The 15,323-nt window shown below is 37.3% G+C and overlaps 1 protein-coding gene across 1 annotated transcript in view; it reads right to left on the reverse strand.

Moving 5' to 3' along the window:
• LOC137294587 (ATPase MORC2-like) overlaps positions 1-15,323 on the reverse strand; it is a 50,691-nt gene that overhangs the window by 34,156 nt on the left and 1,212 nt on the right. The window contains exons 2-14 of the mRNA XM_067825637.1: positions 15,112-15,165; positions 14,617-14,651; positions 13,942-14,010; positions 12,878-12,968; positions 12,416-12,524; positions 10,023-10,097; positions 9,257-9,474; positions 8,314-8,559; positions 7,872-7,917; positions 4,364-4,449; positions 3,965-4,105; positions 1,765-1,784; positions 415-549 (exon numbers count right to left, since the gene is read on the reverse strand). Coding sequence (XP_067681738.1) covers positions 415-549; positions 1,765-1,784; positions 3,965-4,105; positions 4,364-4,449; positions 7,872-7,917; positions 8,314-8,559; positions 9,257-9,474; positions 10,023-10,097; positions 12,416-12,524; positions 12,878-12,968; positions 13,942-14,010; positions 14,617-14,651; positions 15,112-15,165 — 1,325 coding nt within the window. The remainder of the gene's footprint in view (positions 1-414; positions 550-1,764; positions 1,785-3,964; positions 4,106-4,363; positions 4,450-7,871; positions 7,918-8,313; positions 8,560-9,256; positions 9,475-10,022; positions 10,098-12,415; positions 12,525-12,877; positions 12,969-13,941; positions 14,011-14,616; positions 14,652-15,111; positions 15,166-15,323) is intronic.

Below are 15,323 nucleotides of genomic sequence, written 5' to 3' on the forward strand. Positions count from 1 at the left end.
GTATATCACAGGGATGGCAACAGAAAAATTACTTTTCAGCTGAAAACTTAATATTGTGTCATGGAATGGGGGTTCAGAAAACACACAAAATTGATCAGTTTGAAATGAAATGGGTGTAAAGTCTGCTGTTCCAGGGAAATTTGCCATCCCTGATACCATCTTTCAAAAATACTGGTTCATAACATTTTACCAAATCCCACATTGTTCTATCTTGATGGAAAAGTGGTGATTACACTAATCTAATTACACAGATTGTGGTGTATCATATTACATGAATCAATATTGAAATAATTAGTGATACAAACACCAGAAAAACAGCCAATGTTAGCTGTAAACCATACCATGATTATTAGGTCACAGTACAATTCATGAACATTTGAATCAAGAAGCCTTATGGGTGAGTTGTGTACCTACCGATCCCCACATCTTTCCAGTACTGGGACATGTGCTCCCCCATGGCCTTCATGAGATGCCGGAACTCCTTGGAATCAGCGAAGTCCTGCTTGTTGTGAGTGGGTTCTAGCACCAGGTACGGGACGTCAACAATACCTACAATTAGAGTGAACCAAGTTTGGACATGTAACAGGGTAAAAAATACTGTATTTTTATGTTGGCATTTTTGGGGTGTTTTGTTTTAATTATAAAATATTAATTTCAAAATGTTAGGAACCTCTGGGGCACCCATGGGGAGCCTCGCCACCTGTGTAAAGGTAGGTCACAGTTCATACCTGCATTGATTGGCTAAAAGTTGATGAGGAACTTCTCATTGGCTGTAAGGTTATGCCCATGATGATAGTTGGGACCAGGTTAAACCTGTTCAGTGGTTCAGAAGAAAACTGACTAAGTAAGCTACCACTAATTTGGTATATTATAATGAAAGTTACAGTAAAGGCCAGCACCACATGGATGCCACCAGGTTGGTTCTTTTCCAAAGGTAGGAATTTTACAAAACATAGTTGTGGAAACAGAATTGGCATGAGAATACATGTGTACATGTCTGGTCTGAAAGGTTTCAAAGTTCTGCTCCAGAAAGGAGCACTACCACCCAATTCAGTTGAGGCCAAAATTGTTGCTATGGAAACACAAAAAAAACATTTTATTCAGAAATCCAGATCTACCAAACAGCACCAATTTACCACTAAACCTACCTACGTGTGAAATTTGGTGAGGAAACAGTGAATAGTTTTTAAGTTCTCCTCCAGAAAAGAGCACTACCACCTATTTCAGTTTGTCAAACTTTTTGTAATGGAAACGCCATTTTATTCAGAAATTAAAAACTACCATGGATGGACACACGGATGGATACATGGACGGACACACAGAGTCCATTTTAACCCCACCCTGCAAAACATGTTGCAAGGGATAACAAAGAATTCAATGAAGCAATGTAAAATGTAGCATTTCAACCTCATCCTTTCTACTGATAGTGTTATCAGTGATTCATGTCACCTTTACAGAATGAACTGCCTGCTATGTTACTCCAATCAGGCAAAGACTCAGAGAGGGTCAGCATAACAGCAGGCCTGATAAAGGTGTCTTTTATCTGAAGACTGTAGACTAAGAGTGCAAGAGAAGTAGTAACAAGTTTTGTATGACCATTTAACTTCTCTTTCTCGAAACTAGAATATTTGTCAGTTTGTTTGAGATATTATTTAACTACTAGTGATGATTGAGTTGAAGGGACCATCCATGTACAGACCTGCTACCTGGGGTCTTTGGAAAACTTTGAAATGAAATCATTGTTTGGTAAAAAGTATAACTTACCTACAACTCCACTGCAATTCCTGCAATAAAAAAATACAGGAAAAACTAATAAAATTTCATATTTTCATGTAAAGTGTTTATTTCTGTGCCATTCTATCAACAATTCTGGCAACCTCTACAACCTATTCATATGAACTTGAACCTTATACAATCAAGGACCCCATTCCACAAAACAATCGTAGTGCTAAGATGATCGTAACTCCTATACTTTAACACAGACTTACAACAGTTGTAGAATAGTCTCTCGTACAAACCCTCAAGCAAATATAACAAAGAAAGTCCACACAGGTCTAGAAAATGTGGCATTTCTAGATGTCCACAGCTTCAGGGTCTGTACCAATCTGCTGAATTCAAAGGCCAGTAATTTTCAGCTGATGTCACTGGTGTTCAGTGTCAGTTAGTGGGGAATCTCCCCCACAGCTCCCGGAAGATCCTATACTACGTCAAGGCCTCCTGCCTGTCCTCTCACCACCAGGCAAGAGTTATGGCATGTACCACAAACCTAACGACTCTCAAAATCTCTGTGATTTCCTAGCTGATTCACTGACACACTGATGATGAGAGGGGAGGATTCCAAAAGGTTTTGCATCTCTAACTACAGAAAAAGTCATCAATATCCCCAAAAACAACAAAATATCCTTCATGAATATGTCTACAAGTTATAATTAAGCCAATTATGTTTTGGTGTGTGTATAGAAAAGTGAAAGGAGAGCAATGAAAGGTTTTTAATGTTCTGCTCCTCAAAGGAGCACAACCACCCATTTCAGTCTAAGTCAAACTTGCTACCACGGAAATGCCAAAATATGTTAATCAGAATTAATAAATTACCAAAAGGCACCAGTCCACCACTAGACCAAGCTATGTGCAAAGTTTGCTGGAGAAATAGTGAACAGTTTTAGAGTTCAGCTCCAGAAAAGAGCACTACTACCAATGTCAGTCAAAGTTGTTGCCATGGAGATGCCAAAAATATTTTATTAAGAATTCCAAAAGTACCAAAAGGCACCACCAGTACACCACCAGGTCTATGTGCCAAGTTGGGTGAAGAAAAAGGAAACAGTTTTAGATTTCTGCTCCAGAAAAGAGCAATACCATCAATTTCAGTCAAAGTCAAACTTGTTGCCATGATAAAGTCCAGGGGACTTTATTTGGAATTCCAAACCCATCAAAAAGCACCAATACACCACCAGATCTTGGAGAAGAAATAGTGAACGGTTTTAGAGTTCTGCTCTGGAAAAGAGCACTACCATCAATTTCAGTCTAAGTCAAACATGTTGCCATGGAAATGCCAAAAATATTTTATTCAAAATACCCAAAGGCACCAGTACACCACCAGATCTATCTATGCCCCAAGTATGATGGAGAAATACAGAACACTTTTAAAGTTCTCCACAAAAGGTAAATGTGCACAGGCAGATGAAGTGCATTTTAATACAACCGCAAAACGCATTGTGCGGAATAATGAACTGGAACATTGATGAGGTAATTGCTTCATCACCAATGATAGCAAATGTACAGAGCATTCGTCCAAATCAGAAGACAGAGACTGAAAGCTACTAATGTTGTAAGAATGTGTTGTTTTGTTCTCCAGCTGGGAGTGGGAAATCACTGACTTTTGAAATTTCTCCCTTTTTATATAATACACCAAAAAATACAAGCCATGCTACTGCCATTGATTGCCCTGATGACAAAACAAACAGAAATGTTTGTCATTGGGGCTAAAAGCAATGTACATGAATGATGACATAATGAGTACAGAGTGTAATTTAGTTTTGGATACATCCAATCTTCCAGCCAGGGCATCAATTTCAAGAGAAGGTGCACTGAGCTATGTGTCTGAGACACTTGATACTTCCCTTGAACTGCCCACACCACACTAGGGAGTGGTGTCAGGTTGGGTAGGACGTGTTGAAAAAGTCTCGTCACACACTTTCAGTAATGTCACTGTCAGTAATCAGTGATAGGAAAATGATGGAGAAATTCCAAACAATTATTGGTTTACAGGTATGTTTGTCTCTGAAATTGAAGAAAATCTCAGTGCTCCTTTTCATTTGATTTTAGTTTCTTCCATAATGAACATTTTTCAGTACAACATGATCATTTCAGAGACTAGTTGTTAGTCTAGTTGCATTGGCACATTAATTCTGAAGCATGAAGCCTCTAAGTCTTCAGCTGTTTCTGTAGTAAAGTGAGATCAACTTACACTCCTCCCTCTGCTTGTGGTCCAACCTTCTCATACATTTTGATCAATCTGCTACAGTTGTAAACAAACACACCATCATGGACACGGTTCTCAAGGTTCATTCCAAAAATAAAGTTCAAAGTTTTGGGGTCTTTTAGAGCTCTGAAACAGACAGGGTAAAAACTGAGGCCTCCTAATTGTTCATATCATACAAACCATAAGTACAATATTTCACACTCACAAGATCATTTTGGGAAGAAATTTTACTTTAATGAAACAGGGTTACTGATGACCAATTCTAACCACAGTTTTATTTCCTTCAGAGATGGGCTAAATAAAGTATTAGGAAAAGACAACACCCTTTCAGATTAGTAGCTGGTGGTATATTTTGACACATGACAAGACACAAGGAAATCTTACTTGCTCTTTCTGTCAGCAATCTGACGTTTAATCTGCGCTTCTCTTCTGCATTCTGCTGCTAAGGTTTGAGCCTTACGTAGGTCCGCCTGTGAGATTACAAAATAGCATTAATCAAACAAATATCAAAGTAAAAATATACACAATTCAAATAATAAAGCATAATGATATACAGTAGAACATGGATATAGCGAACAAACGGATATAGCGAACAAACAGATATAGCGAACAAATTTAAAAGTCCCGTCAATGGTCCCTTTATAATATCATTAAAATTAAAATAAAAATACGTGAATAACGAACTTGTGAGTAGCGAATTAACGGTTATAGCGAACTGATTTCCTGACCCCAAGCCCAATTAACGACGCGAGTAGCAAACTCACTCAGTGTCAGCTCAGTGTCAACTCAGCGACTTAGCGGTATACATCAACCTTGTGGGCGGTGAATCAACATTGTTTAACCTCGTTGGCGGTGAATTTTAATGTCAATGTACAAGAATAAAAATATGTAGCCCATGTATATACGTGTCTCTTCATCTCTATAAGCCAATATGGCGGTCAAACGTGAATAACGAACAACGGATATAGCGAACTAAATCCCTTGGTCCCTTGGAGTTCGTTATATCCGTGTTCTACTGTATTTCATATTTACTACCTTGTTTTTTAATGCTGCACTCAGCTACATATTGGCTGTGATAGTAGCTTGAATAATGCAGACTGGAGTTGCATAAAATACAGTGATTGATATATACATGTAGAACAATATAAACCATTAAGAGTACTAATATTTTTAAACACTTCAAACAGAAAATGCATGTACCTTTCTATATGAAACTGGGTGAGTGAGTGAGTGAGTGAGTGAGTGAGAGTGAGTGAGTGAGTGAGAGTGAGTGAGTTCAGTTTCACTCAGCAATATTCCAGCTATGTGGCAGCGGTCTGTAAATACATGTAATCGCGTCTGGACCAGACAATCCAGTGTCCAACAACATGAGCATCGATTTGTGCAATTGGGAACCGATGACATGTGTCAATCAAGTCAGTGAGCCTGATCACCCGATCCCGTTATTCGCATCTTACAACAAGCATAGTAGCCTTTTATGGCAAGCATGGGTTGCTGAAGGCCTATTCTACCCTGACTAAACTAACTGACTCAGTGACTGAGTTTAGTTTTATGTCGGTTTTAGCAATATCTCAGCATTATCATGACAGTGGATGCAAGAAATAAGCTTCACACATTGTACACGTGGGGAATTATACCACTGCCGTTCAGTGGTTTCATATTGCTTTTCAACTAACTGTGTGCATGCGCAGAGCATGTCAAAATATCTACTGGCCAAATTCCACTTTGGCCGTGTGGGTATGGATACTGTAAATACACTCTATATAAAAGCTTTTTATGAAGATTACTTACATTTGACAACTGTTAATAGTTGTGTACATGCATCCATTTGCAAATGCTTTTCAATAATTGTTGTCCTATTTTGGTATAAAAAATCTCATGTTTTTAGTTGTGAGAAGGGAATGTTCAGGAAGGACGATGGTGAAGAGATGTGTTTATCCAAAAGCTTGTTCATATAAAGTAAGCTATATATTTAGCTAATCTCGGGCTTTGTTTCATAAATGAATTGAGGTCATCTGTATTTGACATAAAACAATGTATTGGTTTTGATTTTGGTTTTCTTTAGAGTGTGTTTACATTATCGGTAAAGCATACAACCAAACCAGAATTTTGCAAGTGGATATTTTTATATGCTATGCGCATGCGAAAAGCGAGTAAAAAATTAATGAGGAACCAACAAATTATCGTGTCGAACAAACACTTTAACCAGAAGGCTACCTCACCTTACCTACTATAAGAAACTAGATTGAATAATATTTTCTTATGCAACTATCAAGTGCCAAATTGAAGAATATTTTGTCAAGCAATAAGATGTTCTGATATTTTTGCATCCTGAGCCTGTTGAAAAGAATTTTGCATTAAAGGATTTGTACAAATGATACATGCCCCACGAACCTACGGAAAATGTGTGCAGGAAGCCATGTACTGTGAAAGGTATAAGGAAAGTTTTGACTTATAAATGACATTTCATCGCTACTGAAGCTTTTGTCAGCTTTGTCATGATTACTGAAACTTGTTGACATCAACACTTACAATAATTTTAACAGACATCAAGACATGCATTCTCTTCCCACAGAGGTTACTCCTGTCATATCTTCCTACGTAACCTCTGTTCTAATACGGCCCTTTCATGGTGCGAGTGTTCAAAACTCGCGATTGGAGGCATTCAGATTTAGTTGTGCAATCAGAGACTTTGTTTCAAGAGTGATCATTCGCAAGATCTCGGTAACTTCCGAATGCATCGGGAAAACTTGCCACTACCAGTTGTTGTTTCTACAAACACATCATGGCGATTGATCCCTGCACTTTCTATTGCCAGTTTCTGATTTTCATGAAATAGCGAATCTTTCCTTTCCTTTCCTTCGCACGTTGATGAACCAACTCCATGGGGGCCGCCATATTGGAGCTACATCTATTTAATGCGTGTTCTGATTGGATAGTAACAAGAGAGATAATTCCTGTTGCGATTTTTAACCGCAAGGGGATTTCTCGATGACCAGGAAATATGGCCGTATTAGAACAGAGGTTACGTAGGAAGATATGACACGAGCAGCCTCTGTGGGAAGAGAATGCAAGACATGTACCACTAGTAGATTAAGATAGAGTTTCAGTCTAACTTCCCCACTTCATGGCAATGAAGTGACTGACTGAACTATCTGACCTATGTCCAAATTTGGCCAGAAAGGAATTCCCTGATTACATCGAACAATATCTGTTACTTTTGTCTTTACAATGCATATGAAGATCACACTATTGTTAAATAAGTATGTGTGTTTTTGAAACTATGAAAGTATGAGTAATTACTTGCATCAGTGACACAGTTACTACTTTGAATTCATTATAACTTGAATACACAGGATTTGCACGTCAAGGCAAATGCTGATCTGCTATGACTAACACAGATTCCTAAGGGCCCATTCTAACATGGAATCCCATGGAATTCTGATGATTCTCTTATTTGCAAGTTGAAAATATACATAACTAAATTCTCCCAAATACTGAATATACTCTATGATATGTATCATAATCTAAGTGTAGAATCCTCCAAACTAAGTCAGAAAATTTGTTTAGATACAAGGCCTCAATTTAAGGAAGATTAAAACTAACCTTAGTGAAGAAGATATAAGCCTTTAAAACCATGTTTCAATCACCTCAAAGCCAAATGTCTGACTAAAAAAAATCTAAGCTTCATTTGATCATGATAATTAACACACTTAAGCAAAAACAAGAGTGAGTGAGTTTAGTTTCATGCCATGCTTAGCAATATTCCAGCTGTATGACAGTGGTCGGTAAATAATTCAGTCTGGACCAGATAATTCAGTGATCAACCGCATATATATCAATATATGCAACTGGGATACGATGACGGGTAAAAACAAGAACATATACGCACCCTTTGATCCCTTGATATTGAGGAACCTACTTTGTTTTCTAAATTTCTGAAAAGAAGACACAAAATACATGCTTTAGATCAGTTACAAAATAGAATGTTTGAATGGCATTTAGAAGTAGCACACATACACTTGGAATTAAGGATGTCATCTATTATGAGAAACATATGTTTTGGATCATATTCTTACGAATTCACTATTTATCTGAACAAAGATGTGTTTCTCACACTAATACATAGAAATAAAGCAGTTATCATAAGCAAGTATTTCTCACTTAAGAGACAAAACAATCAGTTATTTACTGTAGATATACCCTGAAAATTAGCCTTTCACCAGGTCTTGATAAATCCCTTGAAAGTAATGAAACTCACCTGAACCTTTCAGGAATATATTTGGAACCAAACTGTAATCATCATCATCATCATCATCATCATCACAACTCACTTTGATTTGCTTTCAGCTTCCCTAGCTTTGTTTTCTGCGGACGTTGCTTCATCCATCGCTCGCTTGGCCTCTTGTTCCGACCGTGCTTTGAATCGATTAGAAGAATATTTGTAAAACCTAGGTTTGTATAGACAACATGAGAGTCTCTTAGTCCGCACTTTTTTGCCATTAATATATATCCTCATCCGTGGGTCCACATACAAAATGGCAGTATAGTCTCTGAACGACTTCCTTTCTGGCACGAGACTGGAAACAGACAATGACAAATTGTTCAAAAATTAATATCTACGTTATACAAAGCAAAATTACCAAAACAAAATATAAGCAAACAGTATATATCTGATTTTGTATGGCAATCAGTGTCAAACATTAGCATCAGAAGAACACAATTCAATAGTCTGAGAAGTATAACTTTCAAGGGAGACAGAACATACAAAACCTACAATTACCTCCCTTTGGTACATCATTCAACCAGGAGATACTGACTCCAATATCTGCAATGTGATTGTTATCTACAGTAAAATAACAGCATTCAATCAGCAGACAAAAAGAAAATGTTGCTGACTGCAAGAAAACCATGAATTCATGAACCGAAAACTCTCTGTAATATACTGAACAGCAAAAAGAAACAGAATTATTAAAAAAAAATGAAATAACATGTCTGTGCTATTTAAAAACCTCACAAAAAGCCTGTGTTGCGTCTCTTTTGCTTTTCAGTATGTGTACATATTCTTGGACCTGAGAACAAGAGAACAACTAGTTTAAAAAGATACTATATGTATAGGGAAATTTGATCCTCATGGTGTTCACATTCGACACACTGTTCACACATTTCTCCCTGTCACATCCCATAGTACTGTCATCTCAAAAACCAGGTTGTATATTCTGGCTACTTCATCCTTCAGTAGGAAGTCATCATCTGAAACTGATCGCTGACACTTACTCTGCATCTGGATCAAAGTCTGACTCTGGATTAGCAAGTAGAATGTCCTCAGGGTCTGAATTAATGTCCAGCTCAGGTTCTCCACTGTCCAGCAGTTTAAGATTGTACACAACCACAAGTGTCCCAGAGTTACCCTCAATTTTGTCAAACTGAGCAAAGAACTCCTCTTCTGACCGAAATGGTGAATACTTGTATATGAGCCCCATCTCCACTTCATGCTGAAATCAATAATCCTTGTTAGTGAGTTGTTTGAGTGACATATTTAGACGTTGGAAGTCAAATAGAATAAGTGTATATGGATGACAACTTCTTTAATATTAGAACACAACGTTTCAATACAGGTTGTTGTACACTTTTACACTTGAAAATTATACAAAAACTTGCATCGAAGCGTCATGTTCTTGTATTATATAAGTTGTCATCCATATACACTTATGCTATCTATAAATCCTTGTTAGTACTGTTTCACATTTAGTAATAATATAACTACACTAAAGCAGTCTGATAATTAAAAACCCATGTATATCCGGGTTAGAACAGGTCTTCGGTAACCAATGCTTATCAAAAGAGGCAACTATGGTGAACAGAGGGGTCAGGTTCTCTGATGAAACGTCATCGTATCCTAATTGTGTATATCGATGCTCGTGCTATTGATCACTGGATTGTTTGGTCCAGATAGTTATTTACAAACCGCCGCCATATAGCTGTAATATTGTGGAGTGCGGCATAAAACTGGACACCCCATCATCCTATGTGTAAGACTCACCTTTTCTGCAGCCCTAGCACCTTTCGTTAGTGGTCGTCTTGTGGAGGCCTCAAATGCTGGTAGAGGAACAATCACCTGTAAGATACCATTAGGAACTGAGGACCCCAAATACTGTCACACACAATGTATGACAAAATCTCTCTACTTTGTGTTTAACGTCTGTTACTTGGAGGAGATATAAGAAATACACATACAGTTGATCATTTATCTTTGAAAAGCACAACACTTTTTCAAGAGTTGAAACTGTGTTTGTCTTTTTGATTTTTCAACATGATAAACTAGAAAAATGCAATGACCAACTAACATGGTACAAATGAGACACAGGACATTTCCTATTACAGCTGTTCATCACAGAAAGCAGTAGTATTCTGATTGTAGCTCAGGTCATAAAACTTTACACACAAGAAAAGGGTTTCTTTTGTTCAATATTGTTCATTTAATGTCAACAACCATTAACTGATGTACTTGTTTTTCCTATTTAAACATCATTGCGAGTCATTCTTGCAAACTTGTCGATAATTGCGGCCTTTTGAGTGTGTGCTTGCATTGTTTTGTAAAATGCAGAAATTATTGTTTTTGTTCACATAACATGTATTGTAATTTTGCATTGTGCATATATGTGGTATCAACCATTCATCACAACATCATTCATACAATGCTCATTTCTGTTTTGTATCAATCTCACAGCTTTCCTACTGCATTAAGAACATACTACTTCTTCTTCCATCTATTGCATTGGATGTAAAATGTCCTTCGTTACTTCGTCTAAAGTACTCTACTGCATCATGCAAATAGTGCTGTTTTCCATCAAGCATACAATATTCTTTGTTTGAAGCACATTTTCAACAATGCATCAAGCATATAATATTCTTTGTTTCAAGCACATTTTCACCAATGCATCAAGCATATAATATTCTTTGTTTCAAACACAGCCTTTACTACTTCAGCTAACATACAACAGTCTTTGCTTCAAGCACATTATCATCACTGCATTGAGCATACAATATTGTTTCAAGCACAGCCTTTACTATTGCATCAAACATATACTATTCTTTGTTTTGTTTCAAGCACATTTTTCACCACCTGCATCAAGCATACAATATTGTGTCAAGCATATTTTTCATCACTGCAACAAGCATACAATATTCTTTGTTTCAAGCACATTTCACCATTGCATCAAGCGTTCAAAATTCTTTGTTTCCAGCATATTTTTCACCATTCCTTGGTGACTCATGTGCATGGATATACAAAGCTCTTTTCAAGTACATTATCTTCAGATGGACACATACGCATTTCATGTGTGACCGAAAAGAAACTGTGATTACTTATCTTAGGTATGTCATGTGTTGTGCAATATCAATCACTTGTTCTCAAAGAGGGCTTGCATCAGTGGGTGTTTCTTATGAATGTGAAAGCTGTGAAAACCAACTTATAGTCTGTTTTACACTGGCACAAACTATTTTGTCTATTACCATTACTTTTGTGTTCATGTGTCAAAAATATCATTAACAATAAATCTGGTGGAAATTCAATTACAGTATCTCCCAAAAATTGAGAATGCATGCATTTTATGGTTTGTCAAGCACATCCAGTCTTGACTTGAGTCAGGAAATAGCCTCCACTACTGTATCTGGCCATGGTCTTTATGAATTGGGCTGTTATATTGTCAATGAGTGCTATATTCATACACAGTAGGATTACCAGTTGTTCATTTGTATAGCCACATATCAGTGACCAAATTTTCCATGACTTTCTTCGGATTGTTTCATGGGCTACCATTCAGCATTTCTCTATGTAGTAATACAATTCTTCATTTTATCTATGTGTCTTCATGGGGGTGGATGAACACAGTTTGATCTTAGATAGCTTTCATATAGTGATGCCACTGAAGTATGTAAATAATGAAAAGTGGGCGTCAGAACAAATAGCTGGGTGTTGATTTAAACCACATGAATAGTCAGCTAGGCATCCTTCACGTTGGTGATTAATCATTCTTCATAAAGATTTAAGTTGAGGCTTGTTGAATAATGCGGTGTTGAATTACTTGGTGTCCTCACAGACTTCCATTGGTTCATTTCTATTATTTTCTGATTGCTGAGGCGGACAAGCTCCGGTGTTGACGTTTATATGTTAGCAATAATATTCATTCAGACTATTCATCATTTTATGTTGGTTTCATTATTTTCAATTTTCATTATCGTGTCTGTCCTCCCCATCCAACATATTAAACTCCTTTTATAGGGACACATCATTCATGATTTTCTGTTGACCAATCTCATGGTCATGTTGCTGATCAACTGTTCTGTGGTGATAAATACTGTCTTGCTTGGTTGAATTTTTCCCCCTTTGCAGATGCATTTATCATTGTTCTCGTTCAACAGGTTCATCATTACCTCATCAATGTGTTCTTCCTCGTGAAACGTTCTTGACAGAAACAGACAAGACATCGTCATTCCCTTCTTTGTGAACAAAATCAGATCATTACCAATTCTCATTGAGCCTCTGAAACAAGGATATAACCAAAATGTGTCAGTAAATGTACAAAATCAGCAATTAAACAACTCTGATACCACACACTGATACTGAAGAAATGCTTTGTTTGTTGTTAAACACCACATTCAGCAATATTCCAGCCATATCCCAGCTGTCTCTAAATAATTAAGCCTGGACCAGACAATCAAGTGATTGCAGTCATGAGCATCTATGTATGCGATTTGGGTATGATGATATGAATTATCTTGAGATTAAGCAGATGAATCTTGATGAATCATGGAATCTTGTTATCTTGTTCTGAAGGTGTTGGCAGATGTTAGCAAAAACCAAATACATTAAAGCAATGATTCTGCAGTACTTACGATTTCAGACCATTGCCATACATTCCTATTTGGTTAAGATCAATGGACTTCTTGGCAGATTTTCCAAAGGTGACAATATCAGCTGTCTCATCTGTAACAAGACATAATTACTTATCGCTTCAGTGATCAGTAGACTAATGTCGTGTACGGGAGTATTATACTCACACTGTGATGTGCAAGCACCAGTGTTTATAAGTACCGGAAAAGAAGCCTTTCAAAATTTTCCACTAGATCATAGGACCAGTGAGTGGACAATTATTAGTGGTACTTCACTGGTCCAAAATAACATTCATAGATTTACTTAGCTATCAATACAGAATTCACTGGCCACCTAGACCACTACAAAGGCATGGTCCTGATGTAATGTTTAGACACTCTCACATTTAACAGTGTTCTAAAACTGCATGAAGGACAATGTAACATCAAGCAACACAATGTCACCTTGTATCATACACACAAAGCAAAAAACATTAACATATATATGGACATGAAAAACGTAACTTTTATGAATAAAACTGACATTTTATACTTATTTTGACTCATGATGTTTCATTCAAATTTGGTGAACTGGGGGGAAATATGACAATGTGTTTGCGTGTGTATGTGTAGCTGCTTGTACTAGCCGAGACTTAAGCTTTTCATAGCACTAGCTCACTGAGATACCATGCTTCAGTTAAGCATGAGTACACCTTGAGACACATTACACGACTCCAAACCGATATGTCCTTGTTGTACCCATTAATGCTGAGCGCCAGACAGAGACCAACAAGTACCATATTTTAACATAGTTTGGTACGACAAGGCCAAGGATCAAACCCACGACTTGCCGCTCTCCAGGCAGACGCTCTAACCACAGAAACAGTCATTCGAATTTGGACATTTTTACCAACAATTGACGAAAATATCAACCTCACAGTGTGAGAACTTGTTGATCATCCAACACACAGTCTGATGATAAAAATATGTATGGTATGAGCTTTGAACTAATTGGTTGGCGCATACTGAAGGTAGACTGTCACATTGCTGAATGTCTTGTTAGTTTCTAACTTAGGAATCATACATACTTGGATCCATGCCTTCTCCATCGTCAAGGAAACACATCATAAAGCCTCCTCGCAGCTCCCTGTCCCTGACTTGAAATTAAATGCAATACAATCAATACATATTTTGAAACTAAACATAAAAAGAATATACACAATATCCCTGAATTATTCCTAGTCGATATATCATTATCTGATTATTAATATGCTGCTATCTCAATTCAGCTGCATCATTCTTAGCACTTTAATTAATTTACAGCCAAGATACGAGTAAGAGTGAGTGAGTTTAGTTTCACATTGTACTCAACAACATTGCAGCTATATGGTGGCAGTGCGTAAAAAAATTAAGTCCGGACCAGACAATCCAGTGACAGCATGAGCATCGGTATGCGCAACTGGGAAGCAATGACATGTGTGAACCACGTCAGTGAGCCTGACCACCCGGTCCCATTAGTCGCCTTTTATGGCAAGCATGTGTTACTGAAGGCCAATAGTCTAACCCAGACCTTCAAGGGTGATGAGTGTAAGAAATCAAAATAGATCCTGGTTCCTTTTTTAAATGCCCTGCACTTCTCCTTCAACACAAAACACCTAATATGGCCAAACATTTGTCGCAACATTACAGTTGGCTTTAATAACAGTGTTAACTATACAACTTATTTAGACTCTGCTAATGACAACTGTACCATGATAACATACCTGTATAAATATTGATTTTTGTTGCATCGGCATCTCTGAAATACAAACAGCACAGTTGAACACAATGACTCATATTCAGAATTTCTTGACAATGCAACAATTTTAGGCACTGTAGAGAAGCAAACGATGACTAAGCGAATAGGCCATTGAAAACGCAGGTACCAGGTCAAGGTCAGACACAAATATTAAGGTCTAATAAGTGATACAAATCACTTCCAAACACTTATGGAAATGGCATGAGGACGCCAACTCCAGCTCTGTGACTACCATAAAGCTTCTACAGCACTTAACATGCCCTATCCTGGGTTCGCTGACCAGTATACGCGTTAAAATAATGCATGGGTATATTTGAAATTTTGAAAGGTACGGATAGACTCTACAATTACCCACTGGAGCTTGTTATTGATTTTACATCTTATGCCACACAAATGTAACTTGTGTATAAGATCAGGATTTATGTAGGAGACACAACAACATAACCAGTCGACCACCTACCTGGCATTGTCCAGCAATTCTGCCAATGCTCCAAACAAGAACTCATGTGTTGTTCTGAAAATCATTTAGATTCATCAAAAAGTGCAAAGTAGACTGTCAACATGTTCAGACTGGACAATAAGACTGGGAAGTAGCAATCTCATATGTGCAAAACATGTGTCATCAAGGAAACAATGTTCTGGAAATAATCAGATACAAACTCATTTAATATG

Source organism: Haliotis asinina, chromosome 1 (assembly GCF_037392515.1).
Source record: "Haliotis asinina isolate JCU_RB_2024 chromosome 1, JCU_Hal_asi_v2, whole genome shotgun sequence".
NCBI lineage: Eukaryota > Metazoa > Mollusca > Gastropoda > Lepetellida > Haliotidae > Haliotis > Haliotis asinina.